The 15,564-nt window shown below is 49.1% G+C and overlaps 1 protein-coding gene across 1 annotated transcript in view; it reads right to left on the bottom strand.

The window, feature by feature from the left end:
• Positions 1 to 15,564, bottom strand: part of slc38a4 (solute carrier family 38 member 4) — a gene marked incomplete at its 3' end in the record, with an annotated part of 16,689 nt that overhangs the window by 1,072 nt on the left and 53 nt on the right. The window contains 17 exon segments of the mRNA XM_079735640.1: positions 4 to 92; positions 95 to 122; positions 124 to 222; positions 224 to 231; positions 1,690 to 1,726; positions 1,728 to 1,791; positions 2,656 to 2,735; positions 4,227 to 4,445; positions 6,369 to 6,427; positions 7,414 to 7,496; positions 7,877 to 7,958; positions 8,252 to 8,344; positions 8,693 to 8,766; positions 10,195 to 10,310; positions 10,814 to 10,913; positions 11,372 to 11,669; positions 15,480 to 15,564. The exon segment at positions 15,480 to 15,564 is cut by the window's right edge and continues 53 nt beyond it. Of these exon segments, the coding sequence (XP_079591766.1) occupies positions 4 to 92; positions 95 to 122; positions 124 to 222; positions 224 to 231; positions 1,690 to 1,726; positions 1,728 to 1,791; positions 2,656 to 2,735; positions 4,227 to 4,445; positions 6,369 to 6,427; positions 7,414 to 7,496; positions 7,877 to 7,958; positions 8,252 to 8,344; positions 8,693 to 8,766; positions 10,195 to 10,310; positions 10,814 to 10,913; positions 11,372 to 11,475 (1,335 nt within the window). The 5' untranslated portion in view covers positions 11,476 to 11,669; positions 15,480 to 15,564.

Genomic DNA, 15,564 nt, shown 5'->3' with positions numbered 1-15,564 from the left:
CACCCAAACAAATTCAGACGCAATCCCAGATCTCCCCCTCCCTCTCCTCTTCAGCGAGAGGTAGGGGGCGTGTCTGAGCCGTGATTGGTCGACGGGGTACTCACGGGGAAGAGCACGATGGGCCACGGTGAGCGTGACGGCGGTGAGCACGGCCACACGGACCAGGAGCAGCAGGGTGTCCGAGGTGTACACCCGGGTGAAGGTGTGGAGCAGCTCCGCCTCCCACGTTCTCTGAGGAGGGGGAGGAGAGGGGAGGGGGGGAGAGGGGGGAGAGGGGGGGGAGAGGGGGGAGGGGGGGAGAGGAGGGAGGGAGGGGAGGGGGGGAGAGGAGGGAGAAGGAGGGAGGGAGAGGGGAGGGGGGAGAGGGGGAGGGAGAGGGGGGGAAGAGGGGGAGGGGGAGAGGATGGAGGGAGGGGGAGAGGAGGGAGAGGGGGAGAGGGAGGGGGAGGAAGAGAGGGGGAGGGAGATGGAGGGAGGGAGGGAGAGGAGGGAGGGAGAGGGAGGGGGAGGAAGGGAGGGGGAGAGGGGGGAGAGGAAGGAGGGAGGAGAGGAGGGAGGGAGAGAGGGGGGGAGGGAGGGGAGAGAGGAAGGAGGAGGGGGAGGAGGGAGAGGGAGGGGAGGGAGGAGAGGAGGAAGGAGGGAGGGAGAGAGGGGGGGAGGGAGGGAGAGAGAGGAAGGAGGGAGGGAGAGGAGGGAGGGAGAGAGGGGGGGAGGAGGGGGAGAGAGGAAGGAGGGAGGGGGAGGAGGGAGAGGGAGGGAGGAGGAGGGAGGGAGAGAAGGGAGGGAGAGGGGGGGAGAGAGGGAGAGAGAGGAAGGAGGGAGGGAGAGGAGGGAGAGGGAGGGAGGGGAGGAGAGGGGGAGAGGGAGATAGGAGGGATGTTGGGGGTCGAGGGGGGAGGTAAGGTGGAGGGAAGGAGGCAAGGAGGGGAGGTAAGGGAGGAAACGGGAGTGAAGGAGGGAGGGTGAGGGACAGGGAGAGAAGGAGGGGAGGTGAAGGTGAGGGAAGTGAGGGAGGTGGAGGGCAGAGAGGAAGAAAGATAGAGAAATGTTAAACAAATGTAAACTCCCAACCATCTGAAATGTCCCCTTTCCTGAAGAAGTCTTGGGGGGGGTTTCACTTTCTAAGCCCTCTTGTCGCACGGTTTGAAGCTCAGCGCCACAAGAGGCTCCTTTAAGACTGACGGCTCAAGGAGGGGGAGAATGATTACAGTGTCCAAGGAACGCTGTTTGTTGGCGCTACAGTATGTGGCATCTGATAATGACTGCCTAAGTACTCCATGGATTATCGATTCATGTGCGACAGGGAGGTAGCGAATGTGTACCAACAATCAGAAGCCTAACCGTCTGTTTATTTATGTTATGACATTGCTTATTTAATGTGTGTGTGTGTGTGTGTATACGTATGTGTGTGTGCGTACACGTGAACGTCTGTGTGTCGTGCATAATTTTGTGTGTTGGTGTGTGAACATGTGTGTGTGTGTGTGTGTAGTGAACGTGTGTGTGTATGTATGCGTGTGTGTGAGTGTACATGTGTTTAGATGTGTGTGTGTGGATGTGAAAATGTGTGTGTGTGTGTGTGTAAACACGTGTGTATGTCTGTGTGCACGTGAACGTGTGTGTATGTATGCATGCGTGTGCGTGTGTGTACGGTAAACGTGTGTGTGTGTGTGTGCGTGCGTGTCCTCCTACCGTAGAAGGTCAGGTACCCGAACAGCGCAGACAGGAAAGTACATGACCAGCATGGCGGCGATGGACATATTGGAGACCCTCTGCATCTGCTTCCTGCTGCGGCTGCAGAGCACATCACAACGCTCACGTCAGAGGACGCCAGGGGTTCGAGTCCCCTGGGGCTACGTGAGATACCATCAATCCATAGGGTCACGGCCCGGTTCAATATTGATTCCAGATTCAAACGTATTTGGGTTCAAAATGTTTCTGAATTCTCGATCGATTCTGGATTCATGACCGATTCTGGATTCATGATCGATTCCGGATTCGTGATCAATCCTCGATTTACGATCGATTCTGGATTCATGACCGATTCTGGATTCATGATCGATTCCGGATTCGTGATCAATCCCTCGATTTACGATCGATTCTGGATCCATGACCGATTCTGGATTCATGATCGATTCCGGATTCGTGATCAATTCTCGATTTATGACCGATTCTGGACTCATGACCCGATTCTGGATCCATGATAGATTCTGGGTTCATGATCGATTCTGGATTCATGATAGATTCTGGATTCATGATCGATTCTGGACTCATGATCGATTCAGGATTCATGATCGATTCTCGATACGTGATCGATTCTGGAGTCATGATCGATTCTGGATTTAAAACATGTGTGGATTCACGATCGAATCTCGATTCATGATCGATTCTGGATTTAAAACATGTGTGGATTCACGATCAAATCTCGATTCATGATCGATTCAGGATTCATGATCAATTCTGGATTCAAAACGTTTCTGTATTCATGACCGATTCTCGGTTCAGTACTTAGGGGTGCTAAGGTAACGATCTAATCCACTCCCGGCCTGTGGGGGGGGGCAGATGATGGCATGAAAGCAGAGTGAAGTGGTATCATAATTTTGGGGCGTCGGGAATCAATTCATCATGGGTGGGGAAGGGGGGGGACGGGGTACTCACTTTTTGAGCTCGCTGTAGATGGGCAGCACCTCTGGGTGACACACGAACGCAAAGGCAAGGATGGGCACGGTGTACGCGGTCTTGAAACACAGAGCATGATGGGAGAGTCAGACACCATCACACACACACCCACACACACACACACAACGGCCATACACACACACACACACACACGCGGTAGCTCTTTAATACTTTATAATTGTTCGTCTTCGTCCCCTTCAGGGCGTTTTGCTCGGTAACCAACGCGGCTTATCTAGTTAAAAAAACGTTTGGTGTGGTTTTAGCACCGCTGCCTTAAGCATTAGCGTGTCCTCCATCTCGTTTACCAGCGGAAGACTAGTCCTCCAGGTTCTGAACGCTGGTGTGTGCAGAGGTCGTCAGCCATTTTAGCTGCGGTACGGAGGAGCTGCTGAGTCACCGCGCCACGCCCCTGTGGAACCTAAACACGGCCGACACGTGTTTGCTTAGCATGAAGGGGGAGGGAGCGGTTTCGACCAATCAGGACGCGGGAAGCTCCCGATTGGCCCAAAACCCCAAAAGACCCTGAGATGTTTGTGTTCTCAACAGAACTCCGCCCTCACTTCGCTTCAATCCACCATCAAGTTTACTTATACAACCCTCCATCACATCTACAGTCTCAAATACAATACTTAATACTCAATTATTGTACATATTGTACAGTGAGCTTTACACAGTAAACTATTCTTCACACTGTAAACCAAACCCTTTTTTCTCATTGTGCGTTCCCGTATAGCACCATCACTGCGGCTCTCAGACTCTTGAGTATGTGACGTTCATGGACGGCTCCTCAAACTTCTCAAGGCTTCTCTTTGTTAAACACATCGTGCTGACCTCCCCTGCATCGGTTGTTTGCCCCTGTGAAACACTAGCCTGTGTAGATACAGACACACGTGTTCACACGCAGGGCACAGCCCCGCCCTGGGAACCACACCTTCTGCAAACACACGCACACAATGTGCATTCTGGGTACTGCCTCTCACTTCTCCCTTTGAGATTCCCTTCTCATTCCAGCCGGTATCTACACGTGGCGTTGCGTAGCTGTAGATTGTGTAGATATCATTGTTTTTATGATAATGTTCTGTTACAGTTCTTGCAGTCTGCTAGGCTGCATCTTTTTCAGGGAAGGTCACAGGTTAAGCTCCGGACATGGGAATCAAACCCATAACTGGACGGCCTAACCACCACACCATCCGGCCCCCACCTGTGCAGGTTTGCACACACACACACAGACACACACACACACACACATACACACACACACACACACACACACACACACACACACACACACTTCTGCAGGTTTGCACACACACACACACACACACACACACACACATACACACACACAAACCTGTGCAGTTTACCACAAACACACACACACACACACACACACCCTCACCCCCCCCCCCCCCCCCCCCCCCCCCCCCCCACACACACACACACACACACACACACACACACAACACACACCCACACACACACACACCCTCACACACCCGCACCAACATAAACACACACACACACACACACACACACGCACTAACGCCCACCTGGGAGTTGAACACAAAGTACTTGGGCGTGCACATCTCCTCCACGTCCTCGGGGGAGGGCGGGGCATGCAGGGGGGCTCCGCGGGCCGGGGAGAAGCCCAGGCCGGGGGCCGAGGCGTTGTGCAGGGCCAGGGGCCCCGAGGCGTTGGAGCTGAGGTTGGAGGGGTGGTCGTAGAAGAAGGGCAGCGGGCACGGCAGCTGGGTCTTCTTGTAGATCAGCTGGGGGGGGGGGGGGGGCATGCAGACAGGAGACACCAGAGATGAGGCAGGAGATATGAGATACCAGATGTGAGATATTAGATATGAGATATGAGACAGGAGATACCAGGTATGAGATAGGAGATACCAGGTATGAGATAGGAGATACCAGGTATGAGATAGGAGATACCAGCTATGAGATAGGAGATACCAGGAATGAGATATGAGATACCAGCTATGAGATAGGAGATACCAGGTATGACATACAGGGGATAAGAGAAGTGAGAGAGGAGACAAGAGATATGAGAGACAGGAGATACCAGATATGAGACAGGAGATACCGGATAGGAGACAGGAGATACCAGATAGGTGACAGGTAATATGAGATAGGAGAAAGGAGATACCAGACAGGAGACGTGAAAGATGAGATACATGATGTGAGCTATTAGATATGAGACAGGAGATATAAGAAATTAGATTATAGATATGAGATAATAGATATGAGACAGGAGATATTAGGGGGGGTGAGGAAGTGTTTGAAGTGCAGAGTATTAAATAAAATGAGTCTCTTAATCCTATATAATAATAATACATTTTTGACAATGTGTCATGAATCAACCTATTTAAAATGTGTAATAAAGTGCCGATTAACTTTCTGACGATCACAATTTGCCCATTTGACATAAAAATATGTCATTTGAACCCCTGTTTAAAATAAATGACATGTGTAGCATTACAAATGTGTCATTTGGAATGAACACAAGGCTCCACTATCCACTCACACCCTCCACTATCACCCTGCGTGCCTCGCCTCCTGTGGCACTGAGTCAGGACTCAATAAACACGTGGAAAAGTTCCCCAAAACCGTTCCTAAAAAGGTGATTGTGGCTCTCTTACTGAGAGGCCGGTTCGTGGCCGGATAATGTGCGAGGCTATTTTTTAACCTGTGATTATGCTTATTACTCAAATTACGTGCACCAGCCAGGCCTTCCACTACAGCTCTCTGCGTGTTCCTGTCCTTTTCTGACGTCATACGAGCGGCAAAAAGGCTTAGCACTAGCAGGGCTATTGCTACCTTCCTAAACGTACTGCCCTGTTATTATTCATTTAGCCTGGCGTTTGGCTAGCTTACTCCTCTTGTGTTTTTCCTTCCTCTTCATTGTCACATGCTACGTGTTGTCGAAAAAGGCGCTCCTCATTATAGTTATTATGATGATGGCTATCATTAAGTATGACCACGACGGTCCTGCTACTCACACAGTGAGCTACTGTCTGGCTCACTTAAGCTCTTCACAGTAGAGCTACCGTACGCTACACAGTAGCTCACTGTAGCTCTACTGTGTAGCGCTATCGTAAGCTACACAGTAGCTCTTCTCAGTAGAGCTACAGAGAGCTACAGTGTATCTTAGGCTAGCGCTACCATGTAGCTTACGGCAGCACTACCATGAAGGGTATACAGTGAGCTTCTGTGTAGCTCACTGTAATTCTTCACAGTAGAGCTACCATGAGCTACACAGAACCTTACAATAGCTCGTCAAAGTAAAGCTAATACAAGCTACTCAGTAGCTCATGAGAGCTCTTCATAGAAGAGCTCTACATAGAAGAGCTCTTCATAGAAGAGCGGTACTGTACGCTAACACAGAAGCTCACTATTAGCGCTACACAGTGGCTCCAGTTTGTGATGACTGCATAACTTGGCTTTGTATGAAATGATTAATTTATTATCTGAGGATGAAATCATTTTCCGTGTTCTTATTGGAACATTTAATCGTTTTTTCCTTCTTGTTTGAGGAACGTTGTTGTTTTACCAATGTTACCATAGTCTACAGGTTAATTTAAACAATAACTAATACAAATACAATGTCAGAAATAAGAAAAGAAAATAAAATACTCGTAAAATAAATAAGTAGAATAGTAGAGAATCGCTGACAGTTGGCCACTTACCACGCAAACAAAGAACACCATGCAGGACAGAGAGAAGCCACTGGTGTAACCAAGGTAACCTGAGGGAGGAGATGACATCATCAGTACCAGTCGGCGGGGGGGGGGGGGGGGCTCAGACGGGGGCCATGTTGGTTTCAACACGTCTGGATAGCTATTTATAGCGCACTACTTGATGGAGAGGTGTGAGGACATGACAGTACCAATCATCTGTCATGTCCTCACCATCATCTGGTAAACACATTAGAGTTCAACAGATTCTCCGGACAGGCCAGTAACACACACTGCTGTGTCACGGCTCTTCTGATTGGCCGGGGGGTTTGAGCCATGACATCTGATGATGGATGTAACCAGAGGATTTATTTAGTTATTTGGTGTAGCGTCTGCGTCTGGCCACCCTGCTGTTCCGACAGATTACCCGACAGTAATCTCAATCATATCTCATTTGGGGTAGGCTTGAATGAATGAATGAATTTATGATTTGACATGGATATGGCTCAGGAGGTAGAGCAGGTCAGCTGGTAAAGGGAAGGTCGCTAGTTCGATCCCCGGCTCCTCCTAGCTATAGTGTAGAGGTTTCCCTGAGAAAGTCACCTCACCCTGTCTGCTCCTGACGAGCTGGCTGTCGCCTTGCGTGGTTGATTCAACCGTGAATGTGTGTATGAACCGTTGTAAGTTGCTTTGGATGAAAACTAAATGCCCCAAATGTAAATGTAAATATGATGACATGGCATTTTCATTAACAATCAAGATGGCTGCTGCTGATGTGGTACAGTGTTTTAATTCCACTATCGCGACAGAACTGGATGGTGATTTTTTTTTGCCCTATAAGCTTTTGTTGATGAAACACGATAGATAGATTAGCAATTATGAGTCGGTCTGGGGGTGTAAGGATGTCAGGATGTCAGGCTACTCTAGAGTCTGAGTACTGAGCCAAACTGACGAAATCTGCGTTCCTGTGAAATCGGCAGACATCTCATGTAATTTGTCTAAAGGGTACATTTGCACACGGGGCTTAAGTGTACGGCGTGTTTCGGTCCGTCCTTACCCAGGTTCTTGAGGAGAGACAGTGGTAGGATGATGGCAATGGTCACTATGACGACCAGGACATTTCCATTCATGTACCATGCCCTGGAGAGGAAGGGGGAGGACGAAGGTCAGAGGTCACCAGGATACACAAAATAACACAGGCATGGACACACACACACACAAGCCATGGACAGAAACACACACACACCCAAGCCATGGACACACACACACACACACACACACACACACACACACACAAGCCATGGAAACACACACACACACACACACACACACACACACACACAAGCCATGGACACAAACACACACACAAACACAAGCCATGCACACACACATGCTAACACACATACACAAGAAATGGACACAAGGCATAGACACACACTCACGCACACACTAAGACAAGGACGCACACTCACACACAATTACACTAAAAAGACAAACATGAAACGAGCGTTCAGACGTACCCGGAGATCTCCTCCAAGCCCATGAAGGCCCGGATCACTTCCGGAAGCTCGTACTTCACGATGAAGAGGTAGCTGGACATTGCTGCATGTTCACACGAGACAAAAACAAACACGAGGCCCTCAGCCAAGAAATCACACTTCAGAGTCAGCCGACCAGAATTAGCAGGTTATAAAGGTCAGTTAATGAGCGACTTTGAGTAGATGATTGAGAGCAATTGGGGACAAGGTCATGAAGGTGAAGTCATGGTGCATTTATTTTTAAATAAGCACCTCACAGCTTCCCTTTAGACATGTATGTATGTAGGTCACGCAGACTCATGACCCGTTAACCTCTTCACCGCACTGTCCACTCAACCTATTGGGTTACAAACTGACCTCCGATATTCTGCATCGTGATGGAGACGAAGGCGGCCATCTTCCCCGGCCAACCGAAGGCGCGCTCTCCCAGCTTTTCATAAATAAGGGATCCTGAAAGAATAGAGGAGACAGTTAGAGTAATGTACAGAACATGTCATTACTGTCAAGTAGCACATAATAACATTATAAAAGAAGAGAGACAACGAATGCAAAAAACATCAAATCATTTCAAACGTACTACAAAACCAAATTGCCTTTGATTTGAGCCTCAATTTATCACCCCCAAAAAATACATTCATTGCCCAAATGTCCTCAAATGTCCTCAAATGTCCTCTGTAGGTTGGAACTGAAAATGTTTGAATTGTAGCGGTGGTGAAACAAGGTGACGTGTTTCTCTACGGACAGACAGACAGACAGACAGACAGACAGTGTTTCTCTCCGGACAGATCAAACACAAACCTCCTTCTTTTGCGGTCATGAGCAGCAGATGCACAGAGTAGAGGGAGAGAATGGCCACGCCCACCAGGAGAATACTGGAAGGGGAGGAGAAGCCAGGGGTCAACGCCAATAACAACAGCAACAACAGCAACGACAACAATGATATTAAAGGGGTGATATTATGCCTCCAGGTGTGAGTGTGATCAGCCATCACAAGCCGTATGAAAATCTGCCTCTTCCTGTGTTTTAGTGACATCACAAGTGGGTGTGTCCAACTAGATGCATGATGGTCTAATTTTACAAGGCCAGGCCCTGTCTTAAACCCGTCATAAGACCTCCAGGCTGATCTGACGAGCTCCAGAGGAACTGAACCGCTCTTTGAACGGAGGAGGAGATCAACTCACTCACAAGAGTTCATCTGAAAATCCTCTTCATCAAGCAAGAAGAGTTTCATGAGCTCCTCTGAAAGACCCCCTGGAGGACTTCATCTCCGTGTGGACACAGTAACACACACTCTGGATCTATTTTAGGACGTGTGTCCCACAGGTATGCATTTCTTCCACCAGCTGGCTTGGGAATCTCACCTTCCACCACCCCCTGGGTCCAGCCAGTATAAATACACTCGTTCACAACCATCACGAGGATGTAACGCAACACTGAGCAGGAAAGAAAACCCGGGCTGTGATTGGCCGTTTGGAGGAGGGCGGGTACAAGGAGGCGGGGCTTATACGACACAGTAGGAACAATGGGGGGAGGGGGAGGGGTTCTGGCACACATGAAGGCTGCATCGGAGGTGATGAGAGGAGGTAAGTGTGTCAGTTACAGGGGAATGACTCAACCCAAGACGTCTGGCAGGGGGGGGGGCCCTACGTATCCTCTGCTGGGTGAGATGAGGGTGACATACTAACGCTCCCCGGTGTGGATAGGTTGGGTCTGGGTGAGACAGGGCAGTGCTAAGACACTGGGCTCACTGAGAGAGAGCACACTATAAGGTGGGCTGGGGGGGGGGGGGGGGGGTTCAGAGTGTCCGGGTTTGATTCCCTAATGTCCAGTCTCCCCCTTTAGACATCCCTGCGCAAGAAGCTTCACCCCTACCTGCTTGCTAAAGAAAAAGATAAACTACCAAAAAAAACATAGTAGTTGAGATAAAAGCGTCTAATGCTAAATTACAAAATAGTAAATAGGCTGGGGATCGCACCGCACAGAACCATTCTTTTGCTTACTAGCCTATCGCCGGAGGTGTGTGTGTTTGTGTGTGTGTCTGTGACAGAGAGAGACAGAGAGAGAGAGAGAGAGAGAGAGACACAGACCGCGAGAGAGAGCGAGAGAGAGGGAGAGAAAGAGAGAGAGAGAGAGTGCGAGAGAGAGAGAGAGAGAGAGAGAGAGAGAGAGAGAGAGAGAGAGAGAGAGGAGCCAGAGAGAGCCAGAGAGAGCCAGAGAGAGAGCCAGAGAGAGAGCCAGAGAGAGCCAGATAGAGACAGAGAGAGAGAGACTACTGTCCCCTCCCGGCCAGGTGTACTCACCTGAACAGCACGATGCCGGTGTTGGCCATTGCGAAGGACAGGCCCAGGATGCCGCTGCCCATGATGGCGTTGCTCAGGTTGAAGACGGACATCCCGAAGGAGGTGTGTCCGGGGTGCTGTCCAATCAGAGGAGAGGAGAAAGATGGAGAGGAGATGAGGGACAGAGGACATTTGAACACACAAACAGTACAATATTGTACAATAAGAATGTGTTGAACTGCATAATTTGTTCTGTTTTCAAACTCATTGAATTAAATTGCATTCATTTATTTTAATTTGAGTTTATGTTTATATTACTGTAATTCATTTTCTAATGTTGTTCTTGTGTATTCAATGGACCCTGTGGAAAACTAGCTGACGGCAGCCATTTCAGCCGAAGGGGATGCTTGAATAAACAACACATTTAAAACCTCATTATGAGACCCAGATGCCAAACATATAAAGAACCAAAAATAAAAGAGAATCTCCCTGGTGTGGGATTCATAAAATCTATGTTATCTTATCTCTTATCTGCCCTTTAAACTTTTCCCCTCAAACCGATGTTTTCCCAGTGAAACGACCGAAGCCAAACAAGCGAGGTTACTACCCTGGTTCGGTAGAAGACAGAAATGCTCCTTACGTATTCCTCCTCGTATCTCTTCTTCTTGTCCATCATCCCGTTGGCCAGGAACTTGTGGCTCTCTCTGTCGTCGTCGTCGTCCACCTCAGCGGTGAACTGGCTGCCGAGGGACGCAAACCACAAAGCGCTAGTTAGCGTAGCACTCACCAACTCAACGGTGACCCTTGAGGGAGCTAGCTGAGTAGCACTACAATATAAATACTCCAGAAGTAATCGTCCTTTCTAGGGCTTACATCTGCCGCTATCTCCAATCACAATTATTCACTAATGAATTAATCTGTTTATAAGTCTGTGCTGCTGTACACCCTGTTTAACACAGGTATGCTACTTGGCTCCATTCCAAACTTATTTGGGTAGAAGAGAATCCACAATATCCACTTATTTGACCAAAAGCACCCTCTGAGCAGTTTAGCATAAAAGGTATCTTAGCATTAACCGCGTGTCGTTTAAAAGGGCCGCTAGCCAAATGAGAACAGTAGACCTCCTGCTGATGGAGGTTCACCTCTACCAGGGCCCTTCTGATGGAGGTCCACTGATGGAGAGGGGCTCTCTGCCTACCTGGCCTTCTCCTGGTAGGTGTCATCCAGGCTGTTGGTGCTGTCGTCGTCATCCCCCTCCGTGGAGACCTTCTGCAGCTCCATGCGGTCCAGACCCCCAGGCATGGTGGCCGTCACCAACAACAACAACAACAACAACAACGACAACGGTCCCTCGGTGAACGGGTGGGGGGGGGTTCACAAAGGTTGAAGGTTCAAAAGTTCACGCTTCAAATCCCAGTGGAGCGCTGGTTTCTTCTTGGTTTCTTCTTGGTTTCTTCTTCGTCTGTCTGGGATGGACCTCAGGCGGGCTACACTACCTGGAGGAGGAGGAGGACATGAGAGGAGCAGTCAGAGGATGGATTACTTTCTTTATACGTTCATTTACACAGTGTGGTTCCTCTTCAATGAACAACACTCTGATGGACTCCGAAGTGCGTTGAGAACAACGACATGCTCTTTGGTTCCAGGGCCTTAGTGGAACATTGGAAGACCTCGCAGGGCCGGTACAGACACCATCAGGGAGGTCCGAAGAGACTCTGGCGAACGCCCCAAAGTGGCATCTTTGAACCCGTGAACTCCCTTCATCCTGAGCGATACATGTTATTGCCCTGTCTTTACTTTGCTTTGTCTTATTGTTTCTTCGTAGATGTTGTGCAGGAACATTTACTCCTTCCAAATATCGTTCTCTAATGTTCTCCATTAACACTTTACTGGTACAAAAACACGACCAAAAGCCGAAAATAAAGACGCTAAAGTATCCCCTGCTCTTCCTGTAAATAAAGTTCAAGTTTCAAAGCCCCCCTCCCCCCCCTGTGTCTTCCAGAATCAGAGTCAACCCTTCTGTGAGCGGCAACGCTTGCATTTCATACGGGACCATTGAAATCTGATCCGTCCCCCAGCTAAGAAAGCAATCCACAGCAAAACACGCCAGCCCCCCCAAAACAGAAGAGCAGCAGCAAGGCCCGGGCCCTACAGATGGACCCAGCAGACTCCTGCCTGATACAGACCAACGCTCTCTTTGGTCATTCCTATCTAACTTCTCTGAAGTCCCGATTAGAACACTTGGGGATTCATGTGTCCACAAAGATACATACAGCGATGTCCTTCATGAATCCCATAGACAACATAGCGTTCTGCACTCACACAAAAACGTGCCACGAACTCGCAACTCAGACCTGAAGATTTTCTCAGACTAGAACTAAGTCCGCTTGGCGGTGCGTCGTTCTTGTTCAGCCTCAACGAAAAACCATAACCAAACAAGGAGGACGGTGAAGACACAGCGCACGGACCGGAGGAAAGTCTTTTAAATAGCGCCCACGGTTATGTAAGAGGATGGCCTCTGAGTGGACCCAATGCCTCGGCCCACAACACCATCATCATTATCTTAACAGGGCTGACACCCGGTGCCCGGTTCCACCCGGGGAACAATGCCCTCTTTCATCTCGTTCACAAATGTCCCAAATAAATGAAGAAGATTGAGGGACTGACTGAGGGTTCCCCGCCGCTACCGTCACCCCTGAGCCCGTCTGACTGGAATGAACCGGTCACCCTAACAAACAGCTCCAGCTCACAACACTGACACAGAACAATACAGTGTGGACAAAGCAGTGGGACTCAAAGAGTTGTGTCCAAATGCGGCCAGTCATTGTCTGGTACATTGACCGGGTTGGTTTGAATCTCATCAGTCCTTAAGAGTTGTTTCCAAACGTAGGCCTGTCACTAGTACACTGACCTGGTTGGTTTGAGAGTCATCAGTCCGTGACAGGAGATGGCTTTGCGTCCACCTTCCAGGCGGATGCAAAGCCATCACCGTCAAACCTTCAAATCAACCAGGTAGCCAAAACAAAGATATATAAACAGAGATATATAAACATAGCTATAACTGGAATCATGAGTGCATGGACTGTACTCTCCCACTTTGTGTGACATCCCAAATGGACGTTGTGTTCAGTCAACATGCTGGGCCGATGCAGCACGTGACCAGGGCCGGCACATCTCATTTACCGACCATCTTCAAAAACACCACGAGGGGGCCCGGGAGGGAAGTGCCCCCCCCCCCCCCCCCCCCCCCCCCCCCCCCACAACAACATGTTCAGCCACCCACTGCCTTGTCGCAAATAACATTCCCTCGCTCAAAGGGTCCGCTGTGGAAGCCGTCGGGGGGGGGGGGGGGCAGAGAGATAAAGACCTCCTAACAACTCTAGCGAGCTAATTTACTTATGGTAGTTAAATGATGTCTACAGCTTGTTCCCACATTAGCATCTGTGAATTTTGTTGTGTTTAAACCCCCGACCAGTTACGCAAGATGCTGCCTTTGTTTGCCATCTGCTAATGAAGCAAAGTACAGCAACGGCAATTTTGGGTTTGATGCAATTTAATGACATTTTTCAAAAGGGCCATATGCTCTGTTCGGAGCCTGTGAAAGACAACCAAGCTAAAACCAGATCCTCGATTTACAAAAGGTCGCAAAAGAAGGTAACGTTCAAAGTAAACTGTTCCCACTTGACAGGGGCGGGGGGGGCTCGAAATATTCATATTTAGGGCATTTAGCAGACGCTTTTATCCAAAGCGACTTACAATAACATACATTTGTCAGAAGAAAGAGAAACAACAATATATCGCTGTCGGTACAGTAAGAAGTTCATAGAACCAAGTGCACTAACAATCACTAGGCTAACCCATTCCCTGTACACAATAAAAATAGCTAGGATAAGATGATACATGATGCTAAGTACTATTTTTAAGTGCCAGGACGTACAATATACAATACGTTTGTAAGAGGGTCGTGGGTGTGTGTGTGGGGGGAGGGGTAAGGTGGAGACCAGACCAGACCAGACACAGATCTACACTTGGCCCGGTCACTTTCCCACTGGCACGAGAATAAACCAGTACAACCAGTTTGACCCCCCTGCACAAGTACCGGACCCTCAGTGAACAATAGGTATCCTCCAGCCCAGCTGTGGGGAGATGGCCCCAGCTCTGAGCAGCCATTTGAATAGCAACACAGTCAAGTGAACTCCAGGGTTTCACCTCAGCCATGCTAATCCCGTCGTTGTCGCAGGGGCCCCAACGATCCACCGGGCCCTACAGGGACCGACTGTCCCTGCAACTCGGTGTGAGGGAGGGTTCGCTGCACTCACTGCTCTACTCGCAGCAAACACTGTCCTGATTGGGTAACGTTCTCCGTCGTTTGTTCAGCCAATATATGATGACATATGAAGGCTAAATGTCATCATGCACGTGACGCAACCAGAAGAGGGACCATTCAAAAATTAAATAAATTGGAAAATATTAATTTTAGGTATTCCGTATTTTAAGTCCATTTTACAACTCTCACGCTCTCTCTCTGAATCCTAATCAAACAACTGGAATGTTCTCTAGTTTAGACGTACTTCATAAATCACAGCGGGAATGTTAGGTACAGACACTAGCAGTGCAGTGTCTCACACATACCAGCACGAGTGGCAAAAAACAACCCAGAATTCCGGCGTGGTCTGATGGACACAGACGCATGAGAAGAACTCACTGGGCTATGCCTCTGTTCTCAAACTTCTTGGATTCAAATGTACCCCCAGGAGCTGCAGCTACAACAGACCCCGACACAGAGAGAGCGCCTGAAGGCTGAAGTCCTCCAGTCCCAGCCAAAGCAGGATTCTCTCTCTCTCTCGCTCCGGCTCTGGGCATAAACAAGAAGGCACGACACTTTGGAACACACCCATGAGGTAGAAGCGGTTTCTGCAGCCAGCATGGAGAGGGAAGTTGACAGGGCTGGCATTTGAGTGGAACAAGGAGGTGGAGCACGGAGGTGGAGCACAGAGCTGGAGCACGGAGGTGGAGCTCTGAACTGGCATGCGGAGACATGAGCAAGCTAAAGGCCGACGAGGTGCTCTCAATGGCATGCAAAAATTGAGTTTGACGTGTCATTACTGCAGGGAATCTGAGCCGCTTCACGTAAGAAAAAGGGTTCAAAATATGAATGCATTTTTTCTGCAGTGCAGCTGCTTAACAGGCCGACAATTTGAAACAACTTAAGAAACGCTGGTTTATTCTGAATGGAGAGCCAAGCTCTGAATAAAGCTGAGCCAACAGAACCACGAAACCTGCATCCACTACGGGTAAATACTCACAGTCCCAGGACAGCTTGTAACAGCACACTCCTTAGTGTTTCCCTCTGGATTTGTAAAGAAAGTAAGACTTCTCCTTTCCCTTTTT

This window comes from Pollachius pollachius, assembly GCF_949987615.1.
Source record: "Pollachius pollachius genome assembly, chromosome: 4".
In the NCBI taxonomy this organism is placed as follows: domain Eukaryota; kingdom Metazoa; phylum Chordata; class Actinopteri; order Gadiformes; family Gadidae; genus Pollachius; species Pollachius pollachius.
The sequence above is the reverse complement of the archived record's forward strand: the minus strand, read 5'-3'. Positions and strand labels throughout refer to the sequence as shown.